General features: G+C 46.2%; 1 gene segment (V, D, J or C); it reads left to right on the top strand.

Annotated features, from left to right (window-relative positions):
* Positions 1-15690, top strand: part of LOC111554712 — a 729812-nt gene extending 714122 nt beyond the window's left edge. Inside the window, 4 exon segments of the C gene segment in view lie at positions 10955-11227; positions 13127-13171; positions 14060-14167; positions 15131-15690. Of these exon segments, the coding sequence occupies positions 10955-11227; positions 13127-13171; positions 14060-14166 (425 nt within the window).
* The last annotated feature ends 96 nt before the right edge of the window (positions 15691-15786 follow it).

Raw genomic sequence — 15786 nt, 5'->3', positions numbered from 1 at the left:
CTATCTAGAACTGAAACTCTATTATATGAGTAACTTTTTTAACTTGAATATTAGTGACATTTTTATATAATCCACTGTATACAAAGCAGAATCTTCAGTTGGGTTCTATCTTATTTGTTGTCATCTTCCAATGATCTTAGGAGAATTAAGGTTAAATAGTAAAATTAGATGCCTCCTACCACTTTGGCACATGCATGCAGACGTAGAAACACCCTTAGTAACTAACTTGCATGTGACTTGGCAATCCCAGGCTATGGCCCAGTGACAGGGTCCCATTTTATACAGAGTTATGTCAGAGTGTGAACACAGGCTTTCAGAAACTCGTATTTGGAACTGGCACACAACTTCTGGTCAGTCCAAGTAAGTCAAATCTGCAGCAGTGTGTACCCCTATCCTCAATATTGGGCATATATATAGATATAATTATTCTGGTCTATAATAGATTATTATTACTACTATTTTGTTGTTATTAATCATAACAATGCTGCTCATTTCAAATATACATTTTCTGCCACATTATTCTTTTTACCTTTAAGGAGAATTATTCTCAAGATATCAGGAGAGAAATATTTGAATTTGCTTTGAGTCAAATTTCTTACTTGTTCATCAGTTCCCGCCTCTCTGCTGAGGGTCATATGAACCTCACGATGTTTCAGTTTTTATATCGCCTTCTTATTATCTCTCTTAGAAATGCTTCCTTGGTTTTTCCTTGCCTAAGCACTTAGATTTTGCAGCTCACATTTACCCAGAGTATACTTAGCTTTTAACCTCTCCCAAAACTGGCCTCCCTGTTCCAACAATTATGCACAATAAAAGTCAGTTCAATTCAGTAAATGATTATTGAGTATCATCAACAAACCAGGGAATCATAGTTGGTTTAAAAAGAAAGAAACAAAGAAAAGAATTTTTAAAACCCTAAGCTAGGGCTCCTGATGTCAAGAACTTCCAGTCTTATTAGGGATACTAAGCACTCATAATAAAAGGTCTAATAACAATTTATATATGCGTGTTCCAAGATAGGGGGGTGGGTTCCCTGATGGCTGGAGACAGGACAGGTATGACCATGCACAGTCCACATTCTTTGACAGAGAACACACATGATTCCCCCAACTGTGTTTCTGGAAAAGGAATTGAGTCTGCTCTGTGCTGAGATCTTTGACTTTCTTGAGGACAAAAGCCCCCTTGGCAGTTAGCATCCTTGAGCGGGGTGAGGACAGAAACAGGAATGAGTCAGGCGTGAGTCACCCAAGACTCTCACTCAGCCCCGAGAGGATGCAGTGACTCTGAGTCATGCCGAGGCATGTTTTTAGCATGTGCCCCAGCACAGTGTGCATTTATGGCAAGGTGAAAAATACATTTTTGCATATGTCCAAAGGAAAATGATACCTTCTTCTCAAGCATGGCAGATGAAGTAGGAAAATGCCCGCTTGCTCTCTGGTATCTTTAGAAATATTCACACCCACCCAGCCTATGTAGGATGCAATGTTTTTCATGAAGTTTTGTAAAGATTCTGTTTCTCCCAAAGGAGAAATAGCCAAAGCTGTGTTTGTTGATAGCTGTGATGAGGAAAATTAAGGCCAACAGGTAGCATTGGGGTCTGGTGCTGTTTATACCCTTTAGGGAGGTTCCTTCAAGTCCTCATACCACCCATTACAAGGAAAACTTTAGGATCCACCTTTCAGGGCTTCCAGATCTTAGAGCTACTGTGAAGGGGATGTGTCTTCAGAGAGGGGGTGGGCAAAACCAGTACGTTTTTGTAATACGCTTATATACTGTGCCTATGGGAACAACAGACTCGCTTTTGGGAAGGGGACCCAAGTGGTGGTCATACCAAGTAAGTGAGCTGGGATCCTCCTGCACAAATGGCCACACCCACCCCCATCCCTACCCTCTGCTGGAGAGCTTCCTATTTCCAAGGGAGCGGGGGAAGGACATGCCATTCATCAATGCCATATCGAAGAACCGTAGGCGGCCACTGTCCCAAATCTTTGCCTGTCCGTGATTTCCTTCACTCTTCCCTTCTCTCTGCATCTCCACTGAACACACCCCCATTCTCATGTAAAGCTACTCCTGATCTTCCCTGAGGCTGGATTTCAGATTGAACAAAGGACCACAGAAGTGAGAGCTGGAGGGGACCATGGGGACATCTTGCTCATGTTGCACAGGGGCCTGACGCTAGGGTCTAGCATCTGTTCAAGACCGTGCTGATGGTCAGTGCAGAGCAGTGGAGGGGCCCCAGCGCCTAACTCCCACCCTGAGTTTGGTGGAGTCACACAGCTCTTTGCTAAGTGACCCTCAAACCCAGTGTGAGATAAGCTGAGTATTGGCAGTGCCCACCTGCTAGGGAGCCAAGTGCTGAGTTCCTGCCCCAGCTCAGGACTGTGGCCCAGGCCATGACCTCCCTGAGCCTCCATTTTCATATCTCTGAAGTAGACAGCATGGTCTCTGTTTCCTCCCATCTTTCAAAAAGTCTAAGGAAATTATTGTGACTTTTTTCTCTATAATTGTAGGGTTTCACAGAGGCAGGGCCCCGTCTGAGTCAAGGTCATTAGAAATAAAGGATTCCAAGGGCTTTGGATGCCTTGGCCCAATTCTGGGTGGTAAAGAGGGAAGGATGAAAGCACAAATCACAGGAAGTGCCTAAACCCTGCTTGGATTTAGTGTTGCCTCGGACAGGGATATGCAGAAATCCAACCCCTGGGTCTGCCATAGGAAGAAGACTAGGAGTGGGAAGTGCCAAAGACTCTGGAAAGGAAAAGAGAACAAGGAACACTTCGAGAAAAGGAGGTCAGAACAGCTTCAGCAAAATGTCACATAAAATGTTCTTTGCTCTCTGTCCTCGGAGCACTTTCAGAAGCTCCTTGCATCTGACTAAAGAGTAACAGAGCCAGACCATCAGAATGTCTGCCCCAAGCAAGCAGAATGTGGTGTTTGTATTAGGGTGCTGGGAGCAGACATGGGGAGTTGCTGCCCTGCTTCTCTGCTGATGAGAAGGTGGTATTTTCCCCTGGGTACACGGGGGCCGAAGAGCTCTCCAGTCCCCAGCCCCTGGCTCCCACCCCTAGGCGCCAGCACTCGGGGGCTCTAAGGACAGCAGTAGGAGACTTTCTACAACTCGGAGAGTATTCAGGAGGGTTTCCCAGGATGTTGCCCAATGCCACGGGGCAATTGGTACAGGGAGGTCACATGAAACAGGTTTTATCAAAGGCTCTCCTCACTGTGTGCATCAGGAGGAAGCTACCTACCTACATTCGGAAGAGGAACCAGCCTTATTGTTCATCCGTGTAAGTATTATAGAAATGATCAAGGGAAATTTTGCAGACAGATTAGATTATGGAAGGATACCGTAGTAGTGAGAGTTTGTGTTGTGATCTGTTCCATCATTAAAGGAGTCCTTTGTTGCCTGGGAATAACTATCAGTGTCAGGTCTGATGAGATGATAGAGGCTGTGCCGGGCAAAGGTTTTGCGCAATGGTTTCAGAGGACAAATCCCCAAGTTGTGAAAAAAGACTTCACTCTTGGTTAGGTTTCTAAAATAGAGCTTTCTTCTTGGTACCCAAGGGGTCTACTCTGCCCCCTCACTCCTGTGTCTCTTATGGCTGAGACTCTGTCACCACCTCCCCTAAAATCCATGAGATATCTTCCCCTAAATTAGAGCATACCAGCCAGGGTGCTGAGGCACTCTGTGGTACTGGAATGGGTGGTTCAGGGATGTGTTTCTGGGCTTCTGGCTGCAAGAAGCCTCATTCTTTCTCCTTGTGTAAAGCATTGCTGGGAATCATCCCATTATGAGCCACTATTTACTGAATACCTAACATGTGCCAGTGGCCATTCTCTGTCTTTTATGTAATTCTCATTCAATGATTACATACATCCTAATAATAGGTAGCTCGTATTTTGCCCATTTTACAGGTGAAGAAACAGAGTCTTGGGATAAGTAACTTATCCAAGATTCTATAGCCAGGAATGACAGAGCTAGAGTTTAACTCAAATCTATTTGACTCTAGGGCCTTGTTATTAACCGTGCCACCACCATGCCTCCTGCATTCTGTGAAGGAAGACCTCACACCTTCAAGGCCATCTGTTTGGTCTTTGGTTTGCCCATCCTGAGCCTTCTTACCATAGTGACCATGGCATGGTGACTCAGCACTTTTGAAGAGATCAGTAGAGCCATTGGGTTGGGTGGCAGGATTCAGCTATGGCAGGGAGGGAAGGAGAAACTTAGGGGGACTATTTATTGGGCATGAAGTTAGAAAGAAAAATTTATCATCAAAACCATAGAATAGGCTGCTTAAAAGCTTTTCTCCCAAGAAAGAAGCTGTGAGTGTGTGAGGGTCATGGGCAGCTGCCCCCAGCTGGCAGAGGGCAGGATTTTGTATTGTGATGTACCAGGGTGTGGACACGGGCAGGAGAGCACTTACTTTTGGGAGTGGAACAAGACTCCAAGTGCAACCAAGTAAGTACCCAAACTTAGGCTCTGGCCAGAGACATAGAAAGCCCCTATTCTGCTTTCTCAGATGATGAATCTGTACCTCCTGAACTAATTTTTCATGTTTGTTTGTGAGGCTTGAATATCTTGAAATTTTAATTCCTAGCCACTAGCTTAATAGTCTGTTTTCTAATGGTAGTATTTGCCAATGGGAATTGGCCATTTCATCATTGCAGAGACAGATTCCTTTGAGACAAAAGATCTTTATCAGAAAAGAAACTGTGACTGATTATGCCAAAAGATTGTTTTTTGTTACCATTTCGATTTCATGAAAGGTGATGAATTATGCTTTCCAAAGACTCTGAGCATTGGACACACTTTCTCAAAACTGCACATCCAACTGAGAGACACAGGAAGAACTTAGAGCCTAAATAATGCCATCAAAATAATAAAAAGTTTGTAAAAAGGAACTTTTTTTGTAAAAAGGAATATAGAAGTTAAAGAAGAAATGAAATAGTCCTAATAAAAGAAGATAGCAGAACTGCATTTGAAATGAATGGAAATATTTAGAGGGTGTATGCATTCAACAAATATTTATTGGACAATTATTTCATTCCAAGCACTATGCTAAGTGTGAGGAAGGGAATGGGAGGGGAGGGAAGGGAAGGAAAGGAAAGAAAGGAGAGGAAGGACTGGGACGGAGGGAGGAAGGAAGGGAGGGAGGAAAAGAGGGAAGGAGGGAGGGTCTCTGCCATCCAGGGGAAGAGGGAGAGTCTCTGCCATCCAGGAGCTCAGAGTGCAAACAGACAACTATAGCCCATTGTCACCATGTCATAGTAGAGGTACATGCAAGTTGCAATGGAAGCACAACAGAAGACATGAGTAGCCTCCAATTCTCATTGCCTGGTACATACACATATCCTCCACTATACCTTAAGCTCCATGAGGGCGGGACCCTTTTTCCATCCTCACATCTCTAGAGTTGTAGCAGCAAAAAAGAAAGAGGTCTAATGATAAATATATGAAGTCTGTCTCCACTTGAGAGACCACCCAGAAAAGATTTGTTCTAAGGAAACTTATCCCCATTAGGAGCAGAATTATCTTGGAAATATACAGCTCCAAGGTGTGTTAGAAAGGTGTGTACAAAAAGACCAAAAATTAACATTTGGAAAAAGGCGTTAAAGTTGCCATTGTTTCTAGTAGGTAAACTCTGCAAAGTGTTGGGGCAGCATAGATCCTGCATGTTGACGCCTGCATCTAACCTGCCCCGGAGCTGTTCTGACAGTGGTTGGAGCATTTGCTGCACAGTTTTCTCGGTGTTCAGCAATTGCCAAAATAAAATGAAGCTATTTCATGATGATTAGAAAGAAATAATCAGCATCAATGAGGCCTCTAATGCATCTTCAGGAGTGAGTAGGAGGAATTAAGACCTGGTGGTCTTAAGACAAGAGACTTTTCTCTCTTGTCAGAGGAAGTTTGACTTGGGGGAGCCTGGAAAACAGGGACAGGAGATGGAGTGCCCCAGCCAGGCTGGTCCTGCCCAGGTTAGAGTTCTTGCAAAGCACCATCTGATTGTGTGTTTTCTGGTGGCTACAATCAGCTGATTTTTGGAGGAGGGACCAGGCTGGCTGTACACCCATGTGAGTATGACCCTGCAAGTGACCAGTGCAAAAAGAACTGACCACTTGTCTATGAGAAAACAGGTGATGATTTATAGCAAACTTGGGGATATATTGAGAAGCACTCATTTTCCATTTCTACAAGCTCTCTTGGTGACATAAAATGTTCCCATTTCTCATACTAAACACAGAAGTGCCAAGAGCCAACTGAGTAAATGAAAATCTGAGCAGAATAATTTATAGAAACATAAAAAGAGTTCCAAATACTCAGTGCTTTCAAGCGAAGCTGATAATATCGGCACCAGATAATCTGAACATTCAGGAAATTAGCAAAGTGCCCTTGGGGGAAAGAGATGAGTTAATGGCAAACACAAATTCTCTTTTATTGCAGCATGTAGCTAAATTCCCTGAATTGGCTAATAAACGTGGTATGGGGATCCCTACTCATAGCATCTTCCTCTCTGGAGTTAGGAGAGTTTTCAACTTCCTCCTAAGGGTAAAAGTGGCCCAGACCCCTAACTGAAGGGCAAGTATACCACATGCAATTACAAGGTATAGAGGCAGCAGTGTATAGGGAGGCCCACAGACCTGGGGAAAATTCGGGCTCTACTCTCACTGGCTGTTTTCAGTAAAGCCTCCACTTTCTCAACAGCAAAATGACTGTAACTACATCATAATAATATGAGATAATGGCCAGAATGTAAAAAGTGATCAATAAGTAGTAGCTTTTCTAAAATATTATTATAATTATCATTTTTGGGGCTTTGCGTATACTAAGGTTTACACTATCATAAAGGGAAAAGGGAATCGCTTCTGTGGGAAGCACCAAAGACCCAGTGAGCCTTTTAGAATGTGGCTCTGAGACCCCAGTGGGTTCCAGCAGATTAGCATCAAGAAGGTTATCTCAAAGACCTTACCCACAGTGGGGCTACAGCAGTGCTTCCAAGATAATCTTTGGATCAGGGACCAGACTGAGCATCCAGCCAAGTAAGTAGAATGAAGCAGGAGAGCAAGGGAGGATGGACAACTATTTCTTCTTTGTCCAAAATGCCGACTTGAGCCCAGGTATTTTCCTCTGTGGGCTCCCAAATACTTTCTTCCACCCATCCCCAGGAAATCCTCCCATCCAGCACTCAGTGCTCTGCAGACGTCATCCTTAGGCTGGGACCTTAGGAACCATGAGGCAGGCGATGAGCAAGTACTCCTGAACCTTCCACAAACGTATCCAAGATACTGCTGCCTGGAATTGAGGTTTTTGTTCTACTGAATTCTTAGTTAATTGAAACCATATGAAATCACAACCTCAGCCCAGGGAACCACAGCACAATGGAGCAGGAGGAGAACTGTACATATCAGATGCAAAATTTCAGTGCAAAAGAGCAGAAGGTCTAACTCTCAGGAGTGTGATTCTCCTGCCTTGTAGGGGAGATCAGTGTTTGTCTTATTTAAGTAACAGGTAGGTCCTGTGAGTTTCTGCAATGGTGTCACCCGTGGTGTGAATACTGGAGGAATAATTGATAAACTCACATTTGGGAAAGGGACCCATGTGTTCATTATATCTGGTAAGTCATCCCAGGTGGCACCACTTGCAACCCCATGGGCCAGTGTCGCTAATCCTTTCTCTGGGGATATCACTTATTACCATGGGGAGGCTTGCTGAAGATGTTGTAACTAATTGTCTTACCGAGGTCTGGGAAGGGAAAAGCATCACCATCTGTCTTGAATATTCATGTTTCTCTAGGTCAAACACATTAAAATTTGACTTTAATCATTCAATGGGTATTGTAAAATGCCTTCTATGTGACTATCACTCTATCAAATGCTAGACTGAGTATGAAGTGTAAGATAGATTCCTGTCCTGACCTCAAGTGGTATAAAAACTAGACAAAGGTACAGAACTGTTGTAAATTAAGCAGCCCGAAAACTATTCTAGTATTGACCAGTTGATGACGTCAATGGACACAATAGAGATTCAGAGGGGATAGGGTGCTGGCTGAAAAGTTGGCCTAGATTGAGAAGTTTCATGTGGTACAAAGGATTTACTGGGCCCCAAAAGATGGGTAAGATCTGTATGGGCAGAGAAAGGAGAGAAGGGGAGTTCTGGGCATAGGGAACAACAAGAAAGAAGGCATGATCTTGGGAATAATTAAGGCACATGCATTGTAGCCTAAGTATACATCTGATAATAAAATTGGTTGAAAAGTCCTCAGAGAACATGTCTTTTCAGGCATGGAAAAAGGAAATACTAGAGCACGAGAATATAGAAATTAGGGCCGGGCCAGCCAGCCATTGGGAAACTGAGAATCTGATTTAGAGATGCAGACCAGAAGTGAAGGTGAGAGGAGCCAGCTACGGTGCTGCAGACCTCCCCTCTCCTTCCTCAGTGGGCTCTGAGAGGGATCACCCCACACCTTAGAGGAGGAGAAACCTAAGGGATTCTGTAATAGAGACACTGGGGGCGGTATGAAGGTGTTACCTCCCAGTAGCAATTTGGCAAAGGAACCAGAGTTTCCATTTCTCCCCATATGTCTGCCCATGCCCACAGTTTCCTGATGCTCACTAGAGCCTCAGTGGGACCCAGAGCCAGTGTAACTAATTCTGATTTCTGGGTCCCTAGTGCCCAATGACAGGGGACAGATTTAATGGTAAGGGAGCTTTCAATCACTGCTGTGTCCCTAGGGACCTAAAACACTAGAGCACATGTGCTTCTGCAGTTCATTTTGAATGTAAAGGACAGTCTAGGATCTAGAATGGCTGAACTTCCACATCAAAAAATTGGTTCCATCTTGCCAAGCCTACCTTCTGATGTCGTCAGTGATGGTATGTGTTATTCTTACTAGGGTAGAATAGGATGTCTGTCCCCAGAGGGCTCTGGCAGACAGACCGCTAAACACCTCCAAATTAAAAGTGGCAAAGAGATAAAGTTGAACTAGAGGTACATGGGGATAAAAAGTATAAAAGGTACATGGGATGAAAGTATTAAAAGGCTGAAAAAAATTCAGTACCTCTAACTCAGCCCCTGTTGCCATTTCTCGGAGTCTTGTATTCCGTGGCATTGCGCTTTCTATACCAACAGTGTCCAGTAGAACTTTCTGTGGCAATGGAAATGTTCTGTCAATCCGCACTGTCCCATGCAAGAGCCACCAGCTACATGTGGCTATTGAGCTCTTGAAATGAAGTTTCCATTTTTAATTGAAAACATTTTATTTCACATTGACTAATTTTTATTTCAACAGCCACATGTAGCTAGAGACTATTATACTAGACAGAGCAGCCTAGATCTTCTCCAGTCTGACACCCACTGGCCCCAGGACTTGAGTGAGTGTTTAACCAGGACTCCAAGTTAGGTTTCTGCCCCCGCAAAGCCACCCACTTTCCCTGATCAGGGGCCACCAGATGCAGGTTGGCTTGAGGATCAGCACTTCCAGACTCTTCTCTCCCCCTCTGCAGTGCTGCCCAAGACCCCCACTGATGACTAACAATCAAGGGGACGTGTTCCTGGAGCTAATGGCTTTCTGTCTGTCCCTTCCCAGCAAAGGAACTATGCCTTAGGGCCTTCACCCAGAGAGATGTCAGGCTGCCCAAGTATAAGGAGGTTGGAGGGAAGTAGGCAGAATCCTCTGGAGCCACAGCTCTGGATGTCTCTCCCCTCTGACCATGGAGCCCAACCCCACTCCACTGCTCCAGGGGCAGCCACATGCTACAGGCAGCTCTGCCTCCACTCAGCATCCCAGGGGCTGATTTATTTGGTTTTGGATCCAGCTGGATGTCGGCATTGCCGAGGCCACCATGGTTGGCTCAGCAACTGTCGGGGAATTACCAGGGTCTGAGAAATCTTGTGCGCATGTGAGGAGCTGTGGGAGCAGAGAACCACTGGGTGGGAAATTCGAATCCCCACCCTGCTGGAAACTCTCTGGGTGGCCCCAACATGCTAATCCTCCGGCAAACCTCTGCTTCCTCCTCAAAAGGCAGGAGGTCGGAAAGAATAAACAATGAGAGTCACATTAAAAACACAAAATCCTACGGAAATACTAAAGAATGAGTCTCAGCACTAAGGAAAAGCCTCCAGCAGGTCCTGCTTTCTGAGGGTGAAGGATAGACACTGTGGCTCTGCATGACTCACTAGCACTTTGTCATGGCTATGTTCTGCCAGAGTCAATGGCTCCAACTAACATTTGTTTGGTACTTTACAGTTTATTAAATAGATTTTTAGATAGAGAAGCTCTCATTTCTTTCTCAGAAGAGCCTGGCTAGGAAGGTGGATGAGGCAACATATTCATTTTGCAGATGAAATTCCTGAGACATAAGGAGCTGCTGTGACTTGCTCAAGGCCTTATATGGAGTAAACGGTAGTGCTGGGGCTTAGACGCAGGTGTTCTGATTTATAGTTCAAAACCTCTATCAATGAGAGGGAAATCTGGTAATGTGATAGATTTCCCAACTTAACGCCAACATACCATAAACCTCCCATTCTGCTAATGCCCAGCTTAAGTTGGGGAGACCACTAGTTTGCTTTGCTCGGCCTTCTTTCCGTGCCTGCCTTTGCTCTGCCAGAGTTATATTGCTGGGGTTTTGAAGAAGATCCTATTAAATAAAAGAATACGCAATATCATTAAGTAGCCCTGCATTTCAGGTTTCCTTGAGTGGCAGGCCAGGCCTGGCAGTGAACGTTCACTGAAATCATGGCCTCTTGGCCAAGATTGATAGCTTGTGCCTGTCCCTGAGTCCCAGTCCATCACAAGCAGCTGGTTTCTAAAATGCTGTTTCCCTTATAAAGCATGAGACCGTGACTTGCCAGCCCCACGGAGCCCCGTTCTTGTCCCTCACTGGCATCTGGACTTCAGCCTGGGTTGGGGCAAAGAAGGAAATGAGATCATATCCTAACCCTGATACTCTTGTCCCACAGATATCCAGAACCCTGACCCTGCCGTGTACCAGCTGAGAGGCTCTAAATCCAATGACACCTCTGTCTGCCTATTCACTGATTTTGATTCTGTAATGAATGTGTCACAAAGCAAGGATTCTGACGTGCATATCACAGACAAAACTGTGCTAGACATGAGGTCTATGGACTTTAAGAGCAACGGTGCTGTGGCCTGGAGCAACAAATCCGATTTTGCATGTACAAACGCCTTCAAGGACAGCATTATTCCAGCAGATACCTTCTTCCCCGGCACAGGTAAGGGCGGCTTTGGTGCCTTCGCAGGCTGTTTCCTTGCTTCAGGAGTGGCCTGGTTCTGCCCAGAGCTCTGGTCAATGATGTCTAAAACTCCTCAGATTGGTAGTCTTGGCCTCATCAATTGCCACAAAACCCTCTTTTTACTGAGAAACAGTGAGCCTTGTCCTGGCAGTCCAGAGAATGGCACGGGAAAAAAGCAGATGAAGAGAAGGTGGCAGGAGAGGGCACTTGGCCTAGCCTCAGTCTCTCCGACTGAATTCCTACCTGCCTGCCTTTGCTCGGACTGTTTGCCCTTACTGCTCTTCTACGCCTCATTTTAAAGCCCTTCTCCAAGTTGCCTCTCCTTATTTCTCCCTGTCTGCCAAAAAATCTTTCCCAGCTTACTAAGTCAATCTCATGCAGTCACTCATTAACCCACCAACCACTGGTTGTGCCGGTACATGAATGCACCAGGTGCTGAAGTGGAGGAATAAAAGGTCAGATGAGGGGTCTGCCCAGAGGAAGCTCCATTCTAGTTGGGGGAGCCCATCTGTCAGCTGGGAGAAGTCCAGAAAACTTCAGATTGGAATGTGTTTTAACTCAGGGTTGAGAAAACAGCCACCTTCACGACAAAAGTCAGGGAAGGGCTCTCTGAAGAAAGGCTACTTGAAGGTACCAGGCATACCAAAGGCAGGGAGAGGACCCTATAGAGGCCTGGGAGAGGAGCTCAATGAGAAAGGAGAAGAGGAGCAGGCAAGAGTTGAATGAAGGAGGCAGGGCCAAGCCACAGGGCCTCCTAGGCCATGAGAGGGCAGACAGTATTCTAAGTATACCAGAAAGCTGTTGATCAGCTTCAAGCAGGGGAGGGACACCTAATTTGCTTTTCTATTTTATATTTTATTTTATTTTATTTCATTTCATTTCATTTTATTATTTTATTTTATTTTATTTTATTTTGAGACGGAGTTTTGCTCCTGTTGCCCAGGCTGGAGTGCAATGGCACATCTCAGCTCACTGTAGCCTCCGCTTCCCAGGTTCAAGCGATTCTCCCGCCTCAGCCTCCCGAGTAGCTGGGATTACAGGCTCCCACCACCACACCCAGCTAATTTTTTGTATTTTTAGTAAGACAGGGTTTCACTATGTTGGCCAGGCTGGTCTCAAACTCCTGACCTCAGGTGATCCACCCGCTTCAGCCTCCCAAAGTGCTGGGATTACAGGCGTGAGCCACCACACCCAGCCTGCTTTTCTTAAAAATCAATCTGAGTGCTGTATGGAGAGTGGGTTGTAAGCCAAGAGTAGAAGCAGAAAGGGAGCAGTTGTAGCAGAGAGATGATGGAGGCCTGGACAGGGTGGTGGCAGGGAGGTGACCAACACCATTCAGGTTTCAAAGGTAGAACCATGCAGGGATGAGAAAGCCAAGAGGGGATCAAGGAAAGCAGCTGGATTTTGGCCTGAGCAGCTAAGTCAATGATAGTGCCATTTTATTAAGATGAAACCAAGGAACAAATTTGGGGTACAAGGATCAAAACTTTTTGGAACACATGAAAGTACCTGTTTATACTCTTTACGGCCCTTGTCACTGTATATGCCTCACTGCCTCCACTGGACTCCAGAATGAAGCCACGCAAGAGCAGGGTCTATGTGTGATGGCACCTGTGGCCTATGTCATGGAACATGTACTTTGCACAAACAGTGTATATTGAGTAAATAGAAATGGTGTCCAGGAGCCAAGGTATCGGTCCTGCCAGGGCCAGGGGCTCTCCCTAGCATGTGCCCATGTGCTGTAAGTTCCCTCCAGATCTCTCCACAAGGAAGCATGGAAAGGCTGTAGATGTTCACCTGCCCAAGAACTAGGAGGTCTGGGGTGGGAGAGTCAGCCTGCTCTGGATGCTGAAAGAATGTCTGTGTTTTTCCTTTCAGAAAGTCTCTGTGATGCCAACCTGGTTGAGAAAAGCTTTGAAACAGGTAAGATAGGGGTCTAGCCTGGGTTTGCACAGGGTTGCAGAAGTGATGAACCCGCAATAATCCTGCCTGGATGAGGGAGTGGGAAGAAATGAGTAGATGTGCGAATGAATGATGAGGAATGGAAACAGCAGTTCAAGACCTGCCCAGAGCTGGGTGGGGTCTCTCCTGAATCCCTCTCACTATCTCTGACTTTCCAATCCAAGCAGTTTGAGGATGAGTTTCTAGCTTCAACAGACCAAGGACTTTTTCCTAGGCCTCTGTATTCCTTACAACAGCTCCACTGTCAAGAGAGCCAAAGAGAGCTTCTGGGTGGCCCAGCTGTGAAATTTCTGACTCCCTTAGGGATAGCCCTAAACTAACCAGATCATCCTGAGGACAGTTTCACTCCACAGCCAAGAGGTTTTGCCTTCTTTCAAGAAAAGCAACAGTACTCACATAGGCCCTAGGCAATGGTCCTGTCTCTCAAGAATCCCCCACCACTCCTCACACCCACCCTGGGCCCATATTCATTTCCATTTGAGTTGTTCTTACTGAGTCATCTCTCCCGTGGTAGCGGAATTCACTAAGGGGCCCATATGGACCCCAGGGATTGAAATGATAAATTCTGAGCAGCTACCCCATCCCCAGAAGGGCTCAGAAATAAAATAAGAGCCAAGTCTAGTCGGTGTTTTTGTCTTGAAACACAAAACACTTTTGGCCCTGGAAGAATGCACGAAATATGTTTGCAAGGGGATATGCACAGAAGCTGCAAGCGAGAGGCGATGCAGGAGCCGCAGGCCTCCCCCACCCAGCCTGTTCTGCCTTGGGGAAAACCATGGGTGTGTCCTGCAGGCCATGCAGGCCTGGGACATGCAAGCCCATAACCGCTGTGGCCTCTTGGTTTTACAGATATGAACCTAAACTTTCAAAACCTGTCAGTGATTGGGTTCCGAATCCTCCTCCTGAAAGTGGCCGGGTTTAATCTGCTCATGACGCTGCGGCTGTGGTCCAGCTGAGGTGAGGGGCCTTGAAGCTGGGGAGTGGGGGTTAGGGATGCGGGTCTCTGGGTGCATCCTAAGCTCTGAGAGCAAGCCTCCCTGCAGGGTCTTGCTTTTAAGTCCAAAGCCTGAGTGAGCCCACCAAACTCTTCTATTTCTTCCTGTTACAAATTCCTCTTGTGCAATAACAATGGCCTGAAGCACTATAAAATATGCTCATTTCAGCCACCTCAGTTGAACTTCTCCCCTATGAGGTAGGAAGAACAGTTGTTTAGAAATGAAGAAACTGAGGCCACACAGCTAATGAGTGGAAGAAGAGAGACACCCGTTTACACCACATGTCTTGTGCTGTACTTCTCTCACCATGTGACCTCAAGGGACCCCCAAGGCCTCTCCTCATGTCCTCTCTCCCCATATGGCTCTCTTAGCTCAGTAGAAAGAAGACATTACACTCATATTATACCCTAATCCTGGCTAGAGTCTCCACGCCCTCCTCCCCCAGGGTCCCCAGTCATCTTGCTGACAACTGCATCCTGTTCCATCACCATCAAAAAAACTCCAGGCTGGGTGCGGGTCCTCACGCCTGTAATCCCAGCACTTTGGGAGGCAGAGACAGGGGGAGCACAGGAGCTGAAGACCAGACTGGGCAACATAGGGAGACCCCGCCTCTACAAAAAGTGAAAAAATTAGCTGGGTGTGGTGGTGCACACCTGTAGTCCCAGTTACTTAAGAGGCTGAGATGGGATGATCGCTTGAACCCTGCAAGATCAAGGCTGCAGTGCGTTGTGATCATGCCACTGCACTCCAGCCTGGAAGACAAAGCAAGATCCTGTCTCAAAAAAATAAAAAAATAAGAACTCCAGGGTCCATTTGCTCCTAGAACTCTACCACACAGCCCCAAACAGAGCCATCTCCATCACACCCCTAACAGTCCTGGGTCCTCCTCAGTGTCCAGCCTGACTTCTGTTCTTCCTCATTCCAGGTCTGCAAGATTGTAAGACAGCCTGTGCTCCCTCGTTCCTTTCTCTGCATCGCCCCTCCTCTCCCTCTCCAAGCAGAGGGAACTCTCCCACCCCCATGGAGGAGAAAGCTGCTACCACCTCTGTGCCCCCCCCCCCCCCGGCAATGCCACCAACTGGATCCTACCCAAATTTGTGATTAAGATTGCCGAAGAGCTGCCAAACACTGCTGCCACCGCCTCTGTTCCCTTATTGCTGCTTGTCACTGCCTGACATTCACGGCAGAGGCAAGGCTGCTGCAGCCTCCCCTGGCTGTGCACAGTCCCTCCCGCTCCTCAGAGACTGTCTCCACCATCCCACAGAAGACGGATCTTCAGTGAGTTCTCTTGGGCTCTAGGTCTTGGAGAATGTTGTGAGGGGTTTATATTTTTTAAATAGTGTTCATAAAGAAATACATACTATTCTTCTTCTCCAGACATGGGGGGGAAATTATCTCATTATCGAGGCCCTGCTATGCTGTGTGTCTGGGTGTGTTGTATATCCTGCTGCCAATGGCTTCATTAAAATGGTTTGGAAGAGCAGAGACTGTGCCTCTGTTTGACTGGGTTTGGTTGCAGTCATTTTCTGCTTGCTGGTAATCACTAGCTGGGCAGAGAAAAACCAAGGCATTTGTCTATGA

This window comes from Piliocolobus tephrosceles, chromosome 6, assembly GCF_002776525.5.
Source record: "Piliocolobus tephrosceles isolate RC106 chromosome 6, ASM277652v3, whole genome shotgun sequence".
NCBI classification, from domain to species: domain Eukaryota; kingdom Metazoa; phylum Chordata; class Mammalia; order Primates; family Cercopithecidae; genus Piliocolobus; species Piliocolobus tephrosceles.
This window is presented reverse-complemented; position numbering and strand designations above follow the sequence as displayed.